Genomic DNA, 17,830 nt, shown 5'->3' on the forward strand with positions numbered 1-17,830 from the left:
CGGTGAGCCACCGGATAGGGTGTGCTTTACTACATAACAGTGGAACATTGAGGTTTTCAAGATGGGTTCAAGGTCCAAGGCATGTAACTTAATGGTTATGTGTGACTGTGCGTGCATGCCTGCATCTATGTGCATGTATGTGTGTGTGCATTATCTCAACAAGAGTTCATACGGTCATACTGCCCTTGTTCGATCCAGGTCTTCTCCATACCTTTCAGTGACTCCCTCTACCAGTGTGATCCCACAACAAGCAGAACAAGTCGATCCTGTTGGTCTTAGAAAAACAAAACGTTAATTATTACATCAGAATTGGTATGGTTCTGTTGCTGCTTGTGGTACTATAATTAACCAGTAGACTACCTGACAGTATCATAATGTAAATCCTCTTAGGAGACATATCGGTCTCTGGGTGACAGGCACACATGGTTGCACGTCTATGGGTGACCGATTTATCTGTCCTGTGGTTTTGACACATGTACAGTACATTCTATGACCTATTTCCACAACTGAGTTATTGTCTTACAGGTGCTGTACAGCTGACTTCAAATTAACTATCCCCTTTAAACTCCACCAGAGTGGAACATTGGTACAGTACTTTTGGAACCCCACTGACCTGGGGAATCTATTCTAGATGTACAAATGTAGTCCGTTTCAATCGCTGTGCTTTCTCTTAGCCGCTGCCTTTGGCAATGTCTCTAGAACACCGAATAGGCSGACAGAAAGACACTATTCACTGAGTCCCTAAATGTCCTCTAAACAAGACTAATGAGACACACGGTTATGCTTTCAACCGTGATGTTTATGCTTCCCAGAACACAAACAGAACCACCTTGAGACAGCAGCCCTGCTAGCTGAGTATGTGTATGTATAACACAATGTAGCCAGAGATTTGTGGGAGACGAGGCTGGATGCTAACCAAGTCATTTATTAGGAAATGGGCCTAGATGACTGCCTCTTCATTACCACTCTGTAAACATCTGTCAGTGTTGGTCCACCCCAGGCAGACAACACTCCAGAGACCTGTGCCTCACTCTAATACTTTACTCATGATGTACCCCTCCCTCACACTGAGTGTTTGGCAATGTTAACTGGCTGGCTTGTTGAGCCTAGCTGATGTAAATCCTCGGGCCATGTTTCAATACCTCCCTTCCTATCTCCCTCCCTTCCTTCCTTCCTCACTCCTTYAATGCTTCACTACCTCGAAGTTCACTGATTCACTCTGAACTACAATACAGGTCTAAAGAAAGATGAATATGGGCTGACCAGAGCACCGTGTCAGTTATATACACACAAGCAATGATAAACAACAGAAGAGGTTGAAACATATTGTTTATTAGAATTTCAGCTCATCAAAATGAAATGTAAACGAACCAGAAGTCAGTGAGCTGCTACTCAATGTGTTAGTGAAACAGGAGGACTTGTTGTGTCTGCATTGGACATATTACTCATGTGACAGAAAAATATGGAGAGGGAGGGAGAAAAATAAGGAGAGAGAGACAGGCAGACAGACAGAGAAAGGGGTAGAGATACTGCATAAAGCAAGAGAGTGCGTGAGACAAAGCGAGAGAGATAGAAAGACAGACAGAAACCATTGGTGAGATATAGTATATGAGCGAGAGAGAGAAAGACAGACAGAAACATTGGTAGAAATATAGTATATGGAGCGAGAGAGAGAAAGACAGAACAGAAACCATTGGTAGATATAGTATATGAGCGAGAGAGAGAAAAGACAGACAGAAACCATTGGTAGATATAGTTTATGGAGCGAGAGAGAGAAAGACAGACAGAAACCATTGGTAGAATATAGTATATGGAGCGAGAGAGAGAAAGACAGACAGAAACCATTGGTAGATATAGTATATGGAGCGAGAGAGAGAAAGACAGACAGAAACCATTGGTAGATATAGTATATGGAGCGAGAGAGGAAAATACAGAATGCTGTGGATGGTGCTTAACAACCTGTGAGAAACTATCTAAACAAACCCACATGAATGGGCAAGACTGAGAACAGTCTCATCATCGGTCACATTTTATTATTTTGGAATTTAAGCCTTATAGCTATGGTGGTATATTCTGTTCATCATGCTGTTGGCTAACCTACCATGCTTCTACAACAGGTTTCCCCAAACCCTGGCCCTGGAGAGCATCTGGATGTGCAGGGTTTTGCTTCAATCCATCACGAACATACCTACTAAACAAAATCAATTCATCATAGTTTTCAGGCCGACTCTGGACCATAATAAGTTGCATCAGCTGTGTTGGCGCTGGGCTGGAACAAAAGCCTGCACCACTCATAGATCTCCAGGACCAGAGTTGGAGACCCCTGTTCAACAGTGTTATTAGACTACTTGTGCAACACTAATGGACTGAGACCCACATCAGAGCCTCTTACAAATGGCTTTAAAACAACAACGGCAATAGAAGAGCAACTTGGTACAAAATCACAATATAAATGCTTTTTTCCCCTTCTAAATGTTTATCTTCAAAGAACATAGTGGCACTAATAGTGCAGTCCTTTTAAAATCTGACAACAGTTTATGATGGTCCCCCATCCTATTAGTAAGCATCCATGTTGTGATGGTTTGTCATCTTTACAGAGAGGGCTATAGAGAGGGCAGAGTAGTTTGAGGTGAAGACCAGGACCATTAAATGCCACTTTCCCCAGTTTGCTCCTGTATCTTGTGGTGAACAGCACAGGTTAGGTTGCAGAGAGTAGTTGTACTGTACCATGACCTATATTACTTACTGAGGTATCCATGTCAACTCCAGTTCTCAGGTTAAGATGGGATAGAGCAGTGAACTGGTTGTAGAAGGGAGGATTTGACTTTTTCCTCACTCACTCCGGATTATAATTGCTGTCTTCCAATTGCACTGGAGCTGTTTTTGATTCCAAACGGTGACGTTATCCTGACATTTTGAAGCTACACTATTCCCAGTTGGCAAGATCTTCATGTCCCGGTACCAGACATCACACCATATTTGAGAATTGCTGGAGCAAGATCTATTTGAAACAGACAGGCCCCAAACTAGATAGCATCTCTCAGGTCTGTGGAAGAAAGAGACACATCTGTGAGTCAGAAACAGAGATCTACATTCTGGGTTCATTTACTGGTGTTGTTTTGATGCGTCACCACCCACAGGGCACAAACTGGTTGAATCAACGTTGTTTCAACGTAATTTGTCAACATATTGTTTTGTGAAATCTACGTGGAAAATACATTGGATGTGATAAAAGTATTTAACTGTTGTTTTGAGGGTGAAATTTCAACCACAGGATTATATAATAATAGTAACAAAATTTCAACATATACAAACCTTGTATAAAATATGTTGAATTTGTACCTTCAAACCAACATCAAAACTACAGGCTGGCAGCACATCCAACTGGAGAATGGGTCTATCTACAGCTACCCTTTGGTCTCCCATCAAGGGCGGTGCACAATTGGCCCAGCGTCGTCCGGGCTAGGGTTTGGCCGGGGTAGGCCGTCATTGTAAAGAAGAATTTGTTCTTAACTGACTTGCCTAGTTAAATAAAGGTAAAAATAATATATTACCGTTCAAAAGTTTGGGGTCACTTAGAAATGTCCTTGTTTTTGAAAGAAAATGATTTTTTTKGTCCAATAAAATAACATCAAATTGATCAGAAATTCAGTGGAGACATTGTTAATGTTGTAAATGACTATTGTAGCTGATGTGAATCCAACATAGTATTTGTTAACAAGTTAATAGCCTATTTATTGTATTTCAAACTGTGTTTGGTTGTCAACGCAAAAAAATATCAACAGGAGATCTATCTTCTGCTTGGATAGTTCCATCTGTGCGCCAGTGACAAATTATTAATTGATATGTTGGATTCACGTCTCCATCTCAACCAAAAATCTATGTTAAAGAATAGGACAAAATCAAACCATTTTTTAAGTTTAATTTGATTCCTTCAATTTAGATTTTTGTTTTTTGTATGGTATACATTTTAAAGTGAAAAATCTGCRTCTCAGTGTAAATCCGTTACCATTGAATTGCCCTAACACATCCATGGCCACAGGTTACCGTAACTAAACATCTCTTCCTATGTAATTCTATAAAGTGTGCATGTTCAAAACAGCATGCATAGGTCATCGCAAGTCTGTGGAGATCTTCACAATTGCTATAATAATCTGTGCAGAATCACAAACAGCATTGATCACTTGCACTATGTACTTTTAATGTAATCTCAACCTGCAATGCAGGTTATTTGACCTTAACCTGTTGTATAAAACAAAAGATCTGACATTGTTATTCCCATTTGAACTTTGCTGTGCTCTTAAACGGTTGAAAGCGCAGTGATAGACATTTGGGTGACAAATCTAATTGTTTTTCCATTGGAATTTGGTTGTGCTTTTAGATGGTTGAAAGCATAGTGATAACACATTGGAAATTCAACTAACTTTTGGCTGTCTTATTGAATGGGTGAATATACAATAGGTTGTAATCTCATTGATCAACGTAAACCAAATATTACCCAATTATCCACGTTAAAATGACGTGGTGTCCCCAGTGGGCAGTAGCCACGGGAAACCAAAATAACTTGCACAAAAAAAGGATGAAAAAGGTTAAAAAAAATAGATGAAAGCTAGCACAGTGCTATAGATAGCATCACAGCTGTCCCTGTGTGTATGAAGCGGGCCGTAACTCTCACGTATCCTCACGTCATTTGTAGATCCCAAATCTTCATTTAAAATAACCCCGTTGGGAGTATAGTTTACCTACCTAACTAAATAACTGTCACTTTGTCTCATCACTCCTGGGTATATTTAGAGACTAGCTGAATAGGGCTTAATGACGGCTTCTCTAATGGCTTGTGTTGCTTTTTCTTTCTTTCCTCTTTCATCTCCTCCATCAATGCCACGGTCATGTGACGTTTGGTCTCCAACCAGCTATAGCCTTTTAGAATTTACTGCAGCATTCAATTCACTGCTTCTCCAGCCCACATCACTGACTCACTGCCACCTGTCCTGGCTTGTTAGATTCAATCATACGTGGTGTGTGTGTGTGTGCGCGCATGTGAGTGAGTGAGAGCAAGAGAGAGAGTGCGTGTGTCTGCATGGGTGTGCTACTTTCCGTTTTCAGGGTCTAGAGGTATAAGAAGATAATTGAGAACTGAGCGTGTGCATCTGAAATAAATCTATTCAGGAATTCTCTGGTGGAACTCTCTCTCCCCTCTTTCTCTCTTCAATCTCTCTACAGAGAGGTCAGGCGCTCTTGCCAGGTTCACCTGCTCCAATTAACTAGTGCGTCTCACAGAGGAGAGACAGAACTCTGGAGATCAGTGGTGACATGGAGAAAATAGATGAGAAGAAGAGAAAGCAAAGGAGAAAGGACAAGATGAGGGAGGAAAAAAAGATAAAGAAAAATGTGTGAGAGAAAGTGAGAAAGGAGATGGTGAAAAAGGGAAAAGACGGCAAGTGGAGAAAGAGAGAGCGAGAAATGGAGAGCATCCGATTCAGAGAATGGTGAACAGTTTCATCTCATGTCCTCTCCGCATCCTTCACCTGGAGCCGCAAGATTTTTTTACTCTGCTTCACTAAAATCGACCCTCTCTACTCTACCCTCTGTATCCTAACAACCAACACTAAAAGAAAAGAGGAGAACTGACTAGAGCAGAGCTCCCCTGGATGTCACTATCTGGCCACCATATCTGTTTTGCTGTAACACAGGCTGCAAATATAACTAATCCTAGTTTGTTCTTACCTTAGTTTCCTCCCTTTTAGTAGGCCTATACTGCTCTTCCATTTAACACCAGTGCTTTTATGGGAGATTGCAATTTGTCTGAGTAACTGTATATAATTGTTTAAATGTTTAAGGGTTACAATAAAAATGATTACTGTTAGGGGTTCTCGAGGACCAGGGTTGGGAAACACTGGTTTAAGCAGCTAGCTGGCAGAGTGCCTGTCTTGCTCTATCTGTCTGTCTGTCTGTCTGTCTGTCTGTCTCTGTGTGTGTGTCTCTCTATGTGTCTCTCTGTGTGTGTGTGTGTCTCTCTCTGTGTGTCTCTCTCTGTGTGTCTCTCTCTGTGTGTGTCTCTCTCTCTGTGTGTCTCTCTCTGTGTGTGTCTCTCTCTCTGTGTGTACAACCAACAAAATACCAGAAAGCAAAACTCAGTCTGCTTACCTCAGGTGTGTAGCCTATAAGTTGTTATGGCCATGAACCGGAAGTGATGTCTGATCCTCTGTGGCTGAGCTGTGATGTCATGGTAGAGTTCAGAACTGGGAATTTTGCCAACCCCAGTTCAGACACATTAGTTGGAGTTGGTTAGGAGAAAGAGAGTCAGTAGTGTAGCGGTGCTGCTAATCCATTAGCTCCAACTCAGTTGATGGTGTGGTCTCTTGACAGGGTGTGATGTTGAATCTCCCATAGTCCTGATGTGCTTGTAGTGTCCATTGATTTGAGTACATAATAACCAAGGAATGTCTGAAGCAAATGGCATTGAAAGTGCATAAAAACGGTTAATACTGTCATATTTCCTTTCACAAATATAATGTTCAAAGGGTATTTTCATTGGATACTCTCTCTGTCTTGGGTTAAACGTTGCTATATGTTAATAATAATACTTGAATGTGGTTATTACAGTTTGTGTTACCATTGTAATCAATAAAGATAATTTACAACGAGAAATTCTAAGAATAAAAAGAAATACACTTTTCCCCTCAATGTTCTAATATGAAACCTGCTAAAAAGGTGTAGAGCACACCATCGTTAAAACACATCTTGTCCCTCCTTCGGACATCTGCCTCCATTTTAAAACACAAGCCAATTCAAGGCCATTGTCACAATTCACAACAACTTCATATTCCCATGAGCCTCTTCCTCCTTGTTACCATGGTCTGTGTTGAGACTTCACAGCCACTTGTGTCCTGCCCAGCGAGGAACCTTATTCTGGGGCTGAGATCTGAGGCCTGCTCCCTGAATCACCCCCCCCAGGGCTAGTCTTTTATTGATCCAGACTGAGCCGTATTGACGTGAGCTGGGTTAGCTCTAGCCTGCTAAGTTTTGCAGAGTTGAGGTAGGTTCTCTCTGTCTCTCCTAGGCAGGCTTATCTTATGCGAGTCCTCACTGTAACCCATGGCTTTGGGTGTCAAACAGGAGAAAGCGATACAAGAATAGCTCCTAGGAAGGTTGAATATTGTGCAGAAATCTCCTCTTTTGAAACATAGTTGTTATTCCAACACACATGCAAGCGACCATTTCTAGGTAACAATTAAGTACCTTACCTTAAAATGGACAAAAACTGCTTTTTAGCAAATAACCATTTTTCAAGCAAGACTTTTCTTAGGACTGTCTAGGAGTGGTCTGTGTGGGGAGGGGAAAACTTAAAACTAGCTGTTATTGGCAGAGAGGTTAGAAACTCTCTTTGTTATTGGTCTATTAACTAATTTACTGCCTGGTGATGTCACCAGGCAAGCCGAAACTCCCACCAATGCAAACAGGTTGATTAGACGACTGTATTTCCAACTAGCAAATATCAGGAAATAACACTGATTTTWAAAAAAAGTCACACTTTTACAGTGTTAGTTTCATCAACTGTTGTACAATATTATACAAAAGACAGGAAAAAGCATTTTGACTGCACTGGGCCTTTAAGTAGGACAAATGGCAGGCTATCTCCCTCTCTCATAATTCAGTTCAGGCTAGCTGTTATATAGACTTGCCTAGAGCCCATTTACTCTGTGAGCAGCATGGATCATCCACAAATGATCTCTACACCCCTCGGTTTGGGGCCAGTTTCTCAAGTTCCTCCCGATGAGTATTACTGTTCTTGATGTGGAGAAGGAGATAAAGTCAGAGCCTTACAACAGGCCCTTCAGCATGTAATGACCGAGTCATAGGTTCAATTGTCGCTGGGGCCACCAATACAAAATGTATGTACTCACTGATGTAAGTCGCTTTGGATCTGCTAAATGGCCTATATTAATGTCCCAGTTCAGTCCTCCCACCACAGGGGGAGCTACCTCCCAGACACAGATTCCCTCTACTACACAGAGCTCTCGTCCGGTTTGGGCAGCAGCTGTGTGTGTTTCCTCTTCTCTAGGATCCTGTTGAGTTCCTCAGTGAAGGAGTAGCAGAGAGGAGAGCTGCTGTCTGCGTCACTCTGTCTTAACAACACGTAGCTGTTACCGTGCATCCTCCGCAAGACGCTGGGTAACGTCGCCGATAGGCCGTTGGGGCTGGGGAAGTCTTGCAAGTCACACTCTGATTGGTTGAGGGCGGTGTGGGGGGTCTGAGGAGGCGGGGGGAGAGGAGGGGCAGGGGGTGGGGGGTCCTTGTTGGGGGACGACTGGCCCTCCCCAGGGACGATCTGGAGGAAGCCCCCTTCATGCGCGTCACCGTCCCCCGGTTGTTTGGAGACACCATTACCATTACAGATCCCGTTCCCATTACAGTGGCTGGAGATGGTCTTGAGCTCGAGGTGGGCGGAGCTACTGTGGCGTTTCTGATTCTGCTTCCTGTGTTTTTTCTTCCTGTCCGTGTGATTGGCAGAGGCGGCGGCGGCAGCGCGGAGAGAGTACTTCCCCCTGTGGCCGCCCCGAAGACAGAAGCCCACGTAGAGGAGAACGACGGTGAGAACCAGACACAGACCCCCCAGGATGGTGATCATGGACAGGTACATAGCCTCCATGCTCCTGGGGGAGAGCAGCTCCGAGGTGGGGGGGAGATGGGCCGGGGGAGGGGGTAGCAGGGGTCTCTCTGAGGAGGGGGGTGCGCTGGGTGGAGGGGGGTCAAGGGTGGATGAGTCAGAGTCCCAGGGGGTGTAGTAGGAGTAGTCTTCCTTGGTGGGGTCCATGAGCGGGGGAGGGGGTTGGGGCATGTCTAAACGAACTGTCACAGAGTACGTAACCACGGCGATCCGGATGCCGTTCTCGAGGGCGTGGCAGGTGTACTCGCCGCTCTGCTCAGGTCGGGACTCAATGACCAGGAGGCCATCGTTTCCCACTCTGAAGCCGGAGTCCAGGCCGTAGCCCTGCAGCTCTGACCCSCCCAGAGTCCACACTGGGATTGCCAGGTTGGAGCCGAGTTCACACTGGAGCAGCACGTCATCTCCCACCATCACAGACCGGCTCCGGTGCTGGACCAGCTCTGAATGAATGGCAACACACATACAACATGAGTATCCTCTTGCAATAAGACTGATATACTGTTATGGATTTCAGAATAGACACTAAAAGGCCCAAGACATTGTACTATGTGTTTGGGAGTTATATGCAACTTCTATAAAACTTATCAGACTGCATATATGACTCTAAAATCACTGGTGCATAAGGAATTCAATATGTTACTTTCTCCCATTTAAAATAATTGCATCGTAATCAGAAAAGCTTGAGGATCTCAAATCCTGAATTGCATAGTATTTTCTAACTTAGTATGTAAAGTACATCAATGTATAAGTCAGATTCTCTTCTGAAAGTTCTCTCCAGACCTATCAGAAATATGATTAGATATGCTATGGAAATGAGGGTGCTGCAGAGACAGTATGCATAACCAACTTTCAAATATTAACACAACTCTTATCATTTCTGTAAATCCCTCAACTTTCCAGATAAAATACATCTGCATGACAATACAACTGAGTATGATCAGATAAGGCCTGTCTGTGTGTGTCTGCGTACCGTCTGCTGTGTCGCTGTCACATCCTCTGTTTCCATACAGGACGTCCTGACTCAGGTTAGACCTGACAAGAGAGGAGAGGAGGAGAGAGGAGAGGAGGAGAGACTGTTAGCCGGTCATCAAGTGCACACACACAACTAGTCATGTCACGTTCACCAGCACAGTCAACAACAAACATTACGCCCAGTTCAGCATTACGCAACAGTTGTGAATGCATTGCAGAGATTGCAACACAGACAGAGATATATAGAAGATAAGATAAGTCAAATCAAACACACAGACAGACACAAGGGCACCAGCTAGAATGGTATTACTCAACCCCATCACCTGACAGTGACGTGATGACACACACACACACCTGTCAGTCTGTGCTGTGATGTCCACACAGTCCTGTCCATCCCAGCCACAGTAAGGGTCCCGGGAGAAGACACAGTCGTAACAGGAGGTGTACCTGCTACAGGTGGAGAGAGGCAGCTGGACCACACCAGAGGGAGAACCTACATACACACTCATCTAGAGGGGAGAGAGAGAGGGAGCCTCTCTGTGTTATTGAAAATGGGCTAGAGCAAAAGCCTACGGCAGTGCATCTGGGTTAGCGGTCCTTCACTTAGAATAACAATAAACAAAACATACAAAACATAATACTAGCCGTGTGAGTGAAAATGTGCATCTGTGTGTGTGTGTGTGTGTGTACGTGTCTGCACGTCCGTTTGTGAGTGTGTACCTGTGTGTGTGAGATGACCAGGCTATCCACAGGCTGTGGTTGGTCAAACAGCTGAAGCTCCTCTATGATGTGTAGATGACCCTTGACCTCCACAGCTCTGTGCAGCCAGCCATCGTCTGAAACAGGAGACAGAGACAGGGTCACAACACACACACACATACAATGGGATGTACTGTACATGTGGTTTGAAGTCTGTTCCATTCCTTTACTGGGATGATTGGGGATCGCAATAATTGACTGCCTAGTGACACACAAACAAATCACATGTACGCAAACACACAGCATAACACAAGCACACCCCTTACCCCCATAACCCTCCCCCTCCCTACACCCCCACCAACCTGTGCCCATGAACAATACATGGTAGTTCTGCCCGTCCAGCCCCTCCACCCTGTGAGCCGCCAGCTGGGTGTAGTCTGTGGTCCTCCTAAACAACAGGGGACGCTGCTCTGTAGACATGACTTGCTGGGACATCAGAGGGTGTCTCCTCACAAAGTTCAACACGTCGTCTGGCAGGGAGGTGGAGGAGTTGATACCTCTGGATCTCAACTGGTCTGTTATACACTGTAGACGAGGGAAGAGGGGATGAGAAGGATGGAGAGAGAGGAGGATGAGAGGAAGGAGTTGACACTTCTAGATCTCAACTGGTCGGTTATACACTGGAGCGAGGGATTAAGAAAAAATGAATTCAGAAGAGAGAGAGATAGAGGAGMGAAAGAGGTAGAGTTGATGCCTCTGGCTCTCAAATTGCCTGTTATACACGGGAAAAGAAATGGATGGATGAATAAATTAATTGGGGATAGACTGTAGATGGATAAAGAGAGATGAGTGGAAGATATAGCCCTCCCTTACAGTATAGCCTTGTGAGTTGAGACTTTATAGTATACAAGGCAAGACCTCTGAGTCTACAGTCCAGTAGGCCAATAGCACAGGCGGTTGGTGGCACCTTAATTGGAGAGGACGGGCTCATAGTAATGACTGTAATGGAATGAATGGAATGGAAATCGAACTCATCAAACACATGTGTTATATACCATTCCATTTACTCCATTCCAGCCATTATAATGAGCCGTCCTCCCTCTTAGTGGCCTATAGGCCACTATGAGTTGAAAAGTCAGTGTGTGCATCTGTGAAAGCTGCTTATCTCTCTCCACCTGACTAAGGGAACAGCTTCTCTGACTTTGTCCTCTGTAAGATGTCATTGCCAACTCTGCTAAGAGGCTTTGACACTGCCACTACAGTTAAGACCCAGAACCGTTACTTCCTCTACCCCATTTCACAGCTAGACCCGGAGAGAGGAAATGAAGCTTTTCAGCATTGAAACGACACTACTGTAGATCACGACCCGTCTCATTAATGATGTCATGCCTTTGGAACCCATAATACGTCATCATCATAACGGTCGCCGAGTCTCGGCCCAGCAATAATCACCATAGAAAATGGCTTTCAACGACATAAGCTCCTTCCATTTGATCCTCATCCAAGAAGCTGCCACTCAGCTCTATGATCACTTTTTCCATCTTTCCTCTCTCTCCTTCCCAGTCCCTCCTCCTCTTAGTCTGTTTATCACTCTGTTTTTATAAACCCCTCTCTTCCCCCCACTCCTCAATCTTTCTCCCTCCCCAACCCTTTACCGTCTCAATCTCTCCCTCTCCCCAGTTCTTTTAGAATACTTTAGTATTTAGACTCAGTATATTGGATGTTGGGATGCTGGGGAAAGAGGAGATAGATTAGGGGAAACTTTAGATCGGCAACTCAGAAGACCTGACTGGCCTGTTATATAGAAGTCTGCTTGGAGAGCGAAAGACGAGGCGTGTGCGTGTGACACTCACTGATCCAGGTCGTGGTTCAGGGACCTTGCCAGTGTACTCGCTCCATTTTGCTCCAGAGTCCTGGTTCTCTATGTAGGGCCCATCAAACACCCGCTGGAGCTCAGACAGAGAAAACTGGCACACTGCCGACGCCTTCACGTTCTTCCTATAGTACACACACACACACACACACACACACACACACACACACACACACACACACACACACACACACACACACACACACAGTTTTAAGGTTGCTGATCAACAGTTACACTGCCCTAAACAGTTTGTGATATCCCACATAAAGAAATGGGACTATTCCATCTATTCCACTGGTTTCATTAGGCTGGACAAGATAAATGAAGTCACTAAATTAAGAATTCCTAAAATATTGGAGAGAAAACTAATACTATTTGGACCAGGTTTGGTGAAGAGGTACAAGTGACTGTTCCAATCCAGGAGAGCTCAAAGCTAGGTTCCTAATACAAACAGTGCTGTCTCCAAGGACATGGTCTGTAAACACTACAGCACTCAGAGGACACGTCACAAACTGATACAGTATAAACATCTCTCTCTCCCAATGGATATGTTCATTGACCTGGGTCACACACACACCCACCCACGCACGCATGCATCCACCCACCCACACACACATCCCCGCCCACCAGCAGTAAACCTTAGGTGTTACTACAGCGACAGCTAAAATAGATCAGAGATTGACGTAGCGGAGATGAAAAGAGAAATAGAGAAAGAGAGAGAGAGAGTAGGGGGCATGGTGACAAAGAGAAATGTTCAAAGCTAATCAAGAGAAGCTCTACGTCTCCTTTGACAAGTAAAAAAGGGAGTGAGGTGAACAGAGAGCGGGAGAATGAGAAGAGTGTAGGCGTGAAGGATAAGAGAAGGTATGAGTGGGAGAGAAGAGAAGGAGAGGTAAACAAAAGAAGGAATGGGGCCCTTTAAGGGAATGGAAAAAAAAGACTGGGAGAGAGCGTTGGTGACCAGAGCTGAGCTACTATATCACCTGATACTCAGACAGTCAGAGCACATTGCGGTCTCTCATACACACAGCCAACCCATCATTGACATTGCCAAGTGTAACCTGACCATAGAGGTCATAACTACAGTCTCTCTCTCATATATATCATATATATATATATATATATATATATATATATATATTTCTACTACTACTCACCACTCGAGACCAAAGACGCCGTAGAACAGCGTGTCATGAGGTGTGTCCCCCGACAGCGTGTACACACTCCTCAACACGTTGAAGTGGAAGTCATATTCCGGCAGGGAACACACCAGTCTGGCCTTCAGGAACGATGTCCACCTCTTCTGGAGGGTCAAAAGACCTCCTCTGTCTCCCTACGAGAGAGGGAGGAGGGGGGGGGGAGTAKGAGGGTAAAATAGGAGGATGGAGGGAGAGGGGGGAAGGGAGAGGAGAAGATGAGGGGGAGCGAGAAGAGGACAGGGGAGAAGAAGAGGATGAAAGAGAAAAAGAGGGAGCAGGAGGAGAAATAAGGTTAGCACTCAACATATGGACAACCTAAACTAAGTCCAGAGAACATGCCTTTCTTGGGCACAAAGGAGGGTCAAGGGAGGTTATCGTATCTGCAAGGTTGTTTACTTTTTACAATCTACAGCTTCTCCGGAGCTAAGACACGAGACAGAGAGCATAGCCATGGGAGTGTGTGTGTTTGCATCTGTGTCTGCTTAGCAACAGCACTGCCCTGTGAAAGCCCATTAGCAACCCTGTTGAGAGGGGTGATACACACTAGACATCAAGTGCACTCTGCAGTCAAGAGTGTTATCTGCTGCTGAGAAGCACACACACACACACACACACACACACACACACACACACACACACACACACAGTGCTCAGAGGGCAAGCCAGAGGCAACGTAGACATCAAAACACACTCTCTCTTTCTACTAAAGTCGAGGGCAAGCGGTTTTTCAGGAGCACAATGCTCAGATGTGTTGACCAGGTGGTATCTAAGCTGATCAAATCAGATCCTTTGACACCTGTCCTCAACAAATAATATTTCACTTTGACATTTTCTTCAGTGTCTAAAAGTCCTTGCCCTGGTACAGTAAGTCAGTGCCTAATGCCCACAGCGCCACCCTACCCGCTCTTCCTTCATCTCTTTCTCCCTCCTCACCACTCTCTCCTGGCTTCATATGGTGTCTACTCCTGGCTCTTCTCACCCTCCCTCCTCACCACTCTCTCCTGGCTTCATATGGTGTCTACTCCTGGCTCTTCTCACCCTCCTCACACCCTTACACCTCTCCTCACCTTACAGACTCGTCCAACCCGTGCCACTCTAATGTGGCTGTAGTATGGTGTCTGCTCCTGGCTCTTCTCAGTAAAGAAGTAGTAGATTTTATCGTCATCTCCAGTGGTACTGCCCTCACTCTCCCTCACCAGGGCACTGCCCACAAAGTCAGCCTCTGGGGAACAAAGAAACACACACAGAGTAATGAAACATGCCAACCCTTCACTTAGAAATGAATTAAAACTGTTCATGCAAATAAAACCTATCCTTTTAAATAACAGGCAGAACAGAAGGTGCTGCTTCAGTCTTCTTTGAAGACCTGGTGACTTGAGCATGAAAATAAGCATTCGAATAGATCTTTGAGAAGGACCATAATGGCCAAAGAACCATCTAACCAGCGTGTGTTCTTTGTAAGGATCTCTTCTAGCCCCAGGGTACTCACCATCTAACCAGCGTGTGTTCTTTGTAAGGATCTCTTCTAGCCCCAGGGTACTCACCATCTAACCAGCGTGTGGGTGCCTCCTCTGTCCTCACTGTGGGGGAGGGGAAGTTACGTCGGACGTCCGGAGAGCCGCGGAACTCATACTGAGATGCTGTGTACATCTGCTGGTCTGGACCAATACAGGAACAGCAATGGTTATTGGTAGGTTTACATTTCAGAACAAGTATGACATCAGCATTGAGCATAAAAAAATAAAAAATAAAATACCCCCCCCAAAAAATAATAATAATAATTGTTTTAAAATTTGTGTTCAAATTAAAAATGTATATATATATTTTTTTACATCTACACCTGGCCAAAACATTGGATCTCATGTTTGGTGACAGAACACATCCCAATAAAGGWTGTACAGTAGTCATGTATACAGGTTCTAAGAATGGTTGTCTTACCTACGATGAGGCCAGTGTAGCCTGTAGCAGGTCCATATGGACACTTCTCTCGGCCCTCCTCAAACTCAGATGACACTTTAAACCTCCCCTCATCCTACACAYGAGAACAGGAGGTTAGGGCGGCTAGTGACACAGTGCTATAAGGGGAAAGCGGGATACCTAGTCAGCTGTACAACTGAATGCCTTCCACTGAAATGTCTTCCGCATTTAACCCAACCCCTCTGAATCAGAGGTGCGGGGGGTTGCCTTAATCGACATCCACGTATAGCATAATATGTTTCATATTGTGTCAATTACTGTGGAAGGGGGAGAGAATCGACCGACACAATACCTTGAAGGAGTTTTTCTATTTAGCTAGAATACCAAATAACCCATTGAGAAATTATTATTACATTTTTTATGCATGTTCATTCTATGACTTAGTATGTTTAGATTCCTTACTATGTATGCACAGAGAGGTCTGAAGGCGTAAGTCCCACACATGTAGAGATGAGTTGAGTTAAATCTCTGGAGAAACCTGATGTGGTTATAACACTCTGTCTGTTGAGAGAGAGAATACATTAAAAGAGAGAGGGCGAGAGAGGGAGAGAGAGACTGTATGAGACATGAGAGGGCGAGAGAGGGAGAGAAAGAAATGTTGAGATGAGTAGATTTAAACCTCCTTCGGAGAGAGAGGGAGAAAGAGAGGATGAGGAAGAGAGCTGGAGAGAGAACGAGAGGTTGTGATGAAGGCACTCTGCAAAATAATAAACATATCACAGAGAATAAGAAAGAGAGAGAGGGATAGGTTGTGCTCTAAGGAGAAGATGCACACTAGCTGGGATATGAAGAAATAAAGATACCTACCTTATTGTCTTTCCCTTTGCTCAGACACTGCTGTTTTTGCTCTGTCGAGGCTTCCCATTCAATCTGATAGGAGAAAGAGATAGAGAGCGAGAGAAAGAGGGAGAGAGACGGCGATAGAGGGAGCAAGAGACAGAGAGAGTTAGACAATAAATGATCAGTTCAGGYGAGAGAGAAAGAAGGGAGTGTTGTTCATGACAATTTGATCTGTTTAATCTGTACAAATCTATCACACAYGTCTACTACTTGATCTTTGTGGAGCATCTATACTATGTTAGTGGAACGTTAACAAGGGTTCTTGGCTAACTAAGTTTACAACAGTTTTATGCCAGGGTGTCAGGTGAAACAGGGCGTTGAGTTTCTGTCCTAGTGTGGCTAGATTAAGTGACAGAAGATCATAATTTTGTGCCCTTAAGGATAACTAGACAGTGGGCTAATGTTCTTGGAGAGACAGTCACTGCGTCCTAATAATATCTCCTTCTTCCTGAAGTGTACACTCGTTCACTACATCCCAGTTCCCACAAATATGAAAAGCATTGGATTGGTGTATGCATGACCCACATTTTTTATATCAGTCATGTCTTTTAAATCATTGGAGGAAAGTGAACAAGTGCACACTTTGGGAGGAAGGAGCGATAATTAGGACCTATCCAATGACTCAAGGTGGGGTTGTTTACCTTGCAATAAAGATGTTYAGTATAAAATAGTGGGAGTGGTAGGATCCTAAATCCTCTACTGTAAGTTCCCTGAAATCACACGCATGCACAATCTCGCTCTCCCTCTCTTACAGTGCGAGCTGTGCTGTCTGAGATGTCTGTGGCGTTGAGAGAGAACGCGGCCCCACGGGCCCCCACATAGAGAAGACCCCTGTCCTCCTCTAGTAGCAGTGTACTGTAGTTCACTACTGAGGTCTGGAAACGTCTGCAGCCCAACAGACCTGGGGGGAGATAGAGGACGGGAGGGATGAGAGGAGGGATGAGAGAGAAAGTTAAGAATTAATAATAATTTATTAAAGTGCCCTCTTACATGTACAACCCAGTGACACAGCTTGTGCTCTGCCGCTCACTGTGGGTGCATGTGCCTGTGGGTGCGTGTGCCTGTGCCTGTGGGTGCGCGTGTGCCTGTGGGTGCGTGTGCGCCTGGCCTGTGGGTGCGTGTGTGCCTGTGGGTGCGTGTGTGCCTGTGGGTGCGTGTGTGCCTGTGGGTGCCGTGTGTGCTGTGGGTGCGTGTGCGCCTGCCTGTGGTGCGTGTGCGCCTGCCTGTGGGGTGTGTGCGCCTGCCTGTGGGTGTGTGTGAACCTGACTCAGCAGTTAGCATCTGCTCTAATTAGTTCTTCAGTTGAGAGGCTATGATATACTAATGACCAGACAGAGTCGGCATCAGGAACACAGAGATATATAATTAGCAAATCATTCTAAAACATTTGGAAATATTTAACTTTTATCAATTAAATTACAAGACCTCCCTAGACTGAAATAAACCACTAAACCCTCCCCTAGACTGAAATAAAAACACTAAACCCTCCCCTAGACTGAAATGTTTAAACCATGTCCCTCCCCAAAATTACTCCATTTAGGCCTACCCCATTCTGTAAATTAAAAACGGTCCTTAAGGCAGGTTTTGTGCACAGGTTTT

At 44.7% G+C, this 17,830-nt stretch overlaps 1 protein-coding gene across 2 annotated transcripts in view; it reads right to left on the reverse strand.

Annotated features, from left to right (window-relative positions):
• Positions 1-2,006: 2,006 nt before the first annotated feature.
• LOC111978743 (semaphorin-4G) overlaps positions 2,007-17,830 on the reverse strand; it is a 63,440-nt gene continuing 47,616 nt past the window's right edge. Inside the window, exons 3-16 of one of the 2 annotated variants that reach the window (XM_024008971.1) lie at positions 16,984-17,132; positions 16,199-16,261; positions 15,794-15,892; positions 15,353-15,446; positions 14,959-15,072; positions 14,482-14,636; positions 13,373-13,548; positions 12,196-12,340; positions 10,705-10,927; positions 10,364-10,479; positions 9,998-10,152; positions 9,642-9,703; positions 6,148-9,111; positions 2,007-3,046 (exon numbers count right to left, since the gene is read on the reverse strand). In XM_024008971.1, the coding sequence (XP_023864739.1) occupies positions 8,009-9,111; positions 9,642-9,703; positions 9,998-10,152; positions 10,364-10,479; positions 10,705-10,927; positions 12,196-12,340; positions 13,373-13,548; positions 14,482-14,636; positions 14,959-15,072; positions 15,353-15,446; positions 15,794-15,892; positions 16,199-16,261; positions 16,984-17,132 (2,654 nt within the window). In that variant the 3' untranslated portion in view covers positions 2,007-3,046; positions 6,148-8,008. Of the gene's footprint in view, positions 3,523-6,147; positions 9,112-9,641; positions 9,704-9,997; positions 10,153-10,363; positions 10,480-10,704; positions 10,928-12,195; positions 12,341-13,372; positions 13,549-14,481; positions 14,637-14,958; positions 15,073-15,352; positions 15,447-15,793; positions 15,893-16,198; positions 16,262-16,983; positions 17,133-17,830 lie in introns of both variants that reach the window. The other variant, XM_070448586.1, reaches the window with a different exon arrangement.

The sequence above is a fragment of the Salvelinus sp. IW2-2015 genome, linkage group LG18 (genome assembly GCF_002910315.2).
Source record: "Salvelinus sp. IW2-2015 linkage group LG18, ASM291031v2, whole genome shotgun sequence".
Lineage (NCBI taxonomy): Eukaryota > Metazoa > Chordata > Actinopteri > Salmoniformes > Salmonidae > Salvelinus > Salvelinus sp. IW2-2015.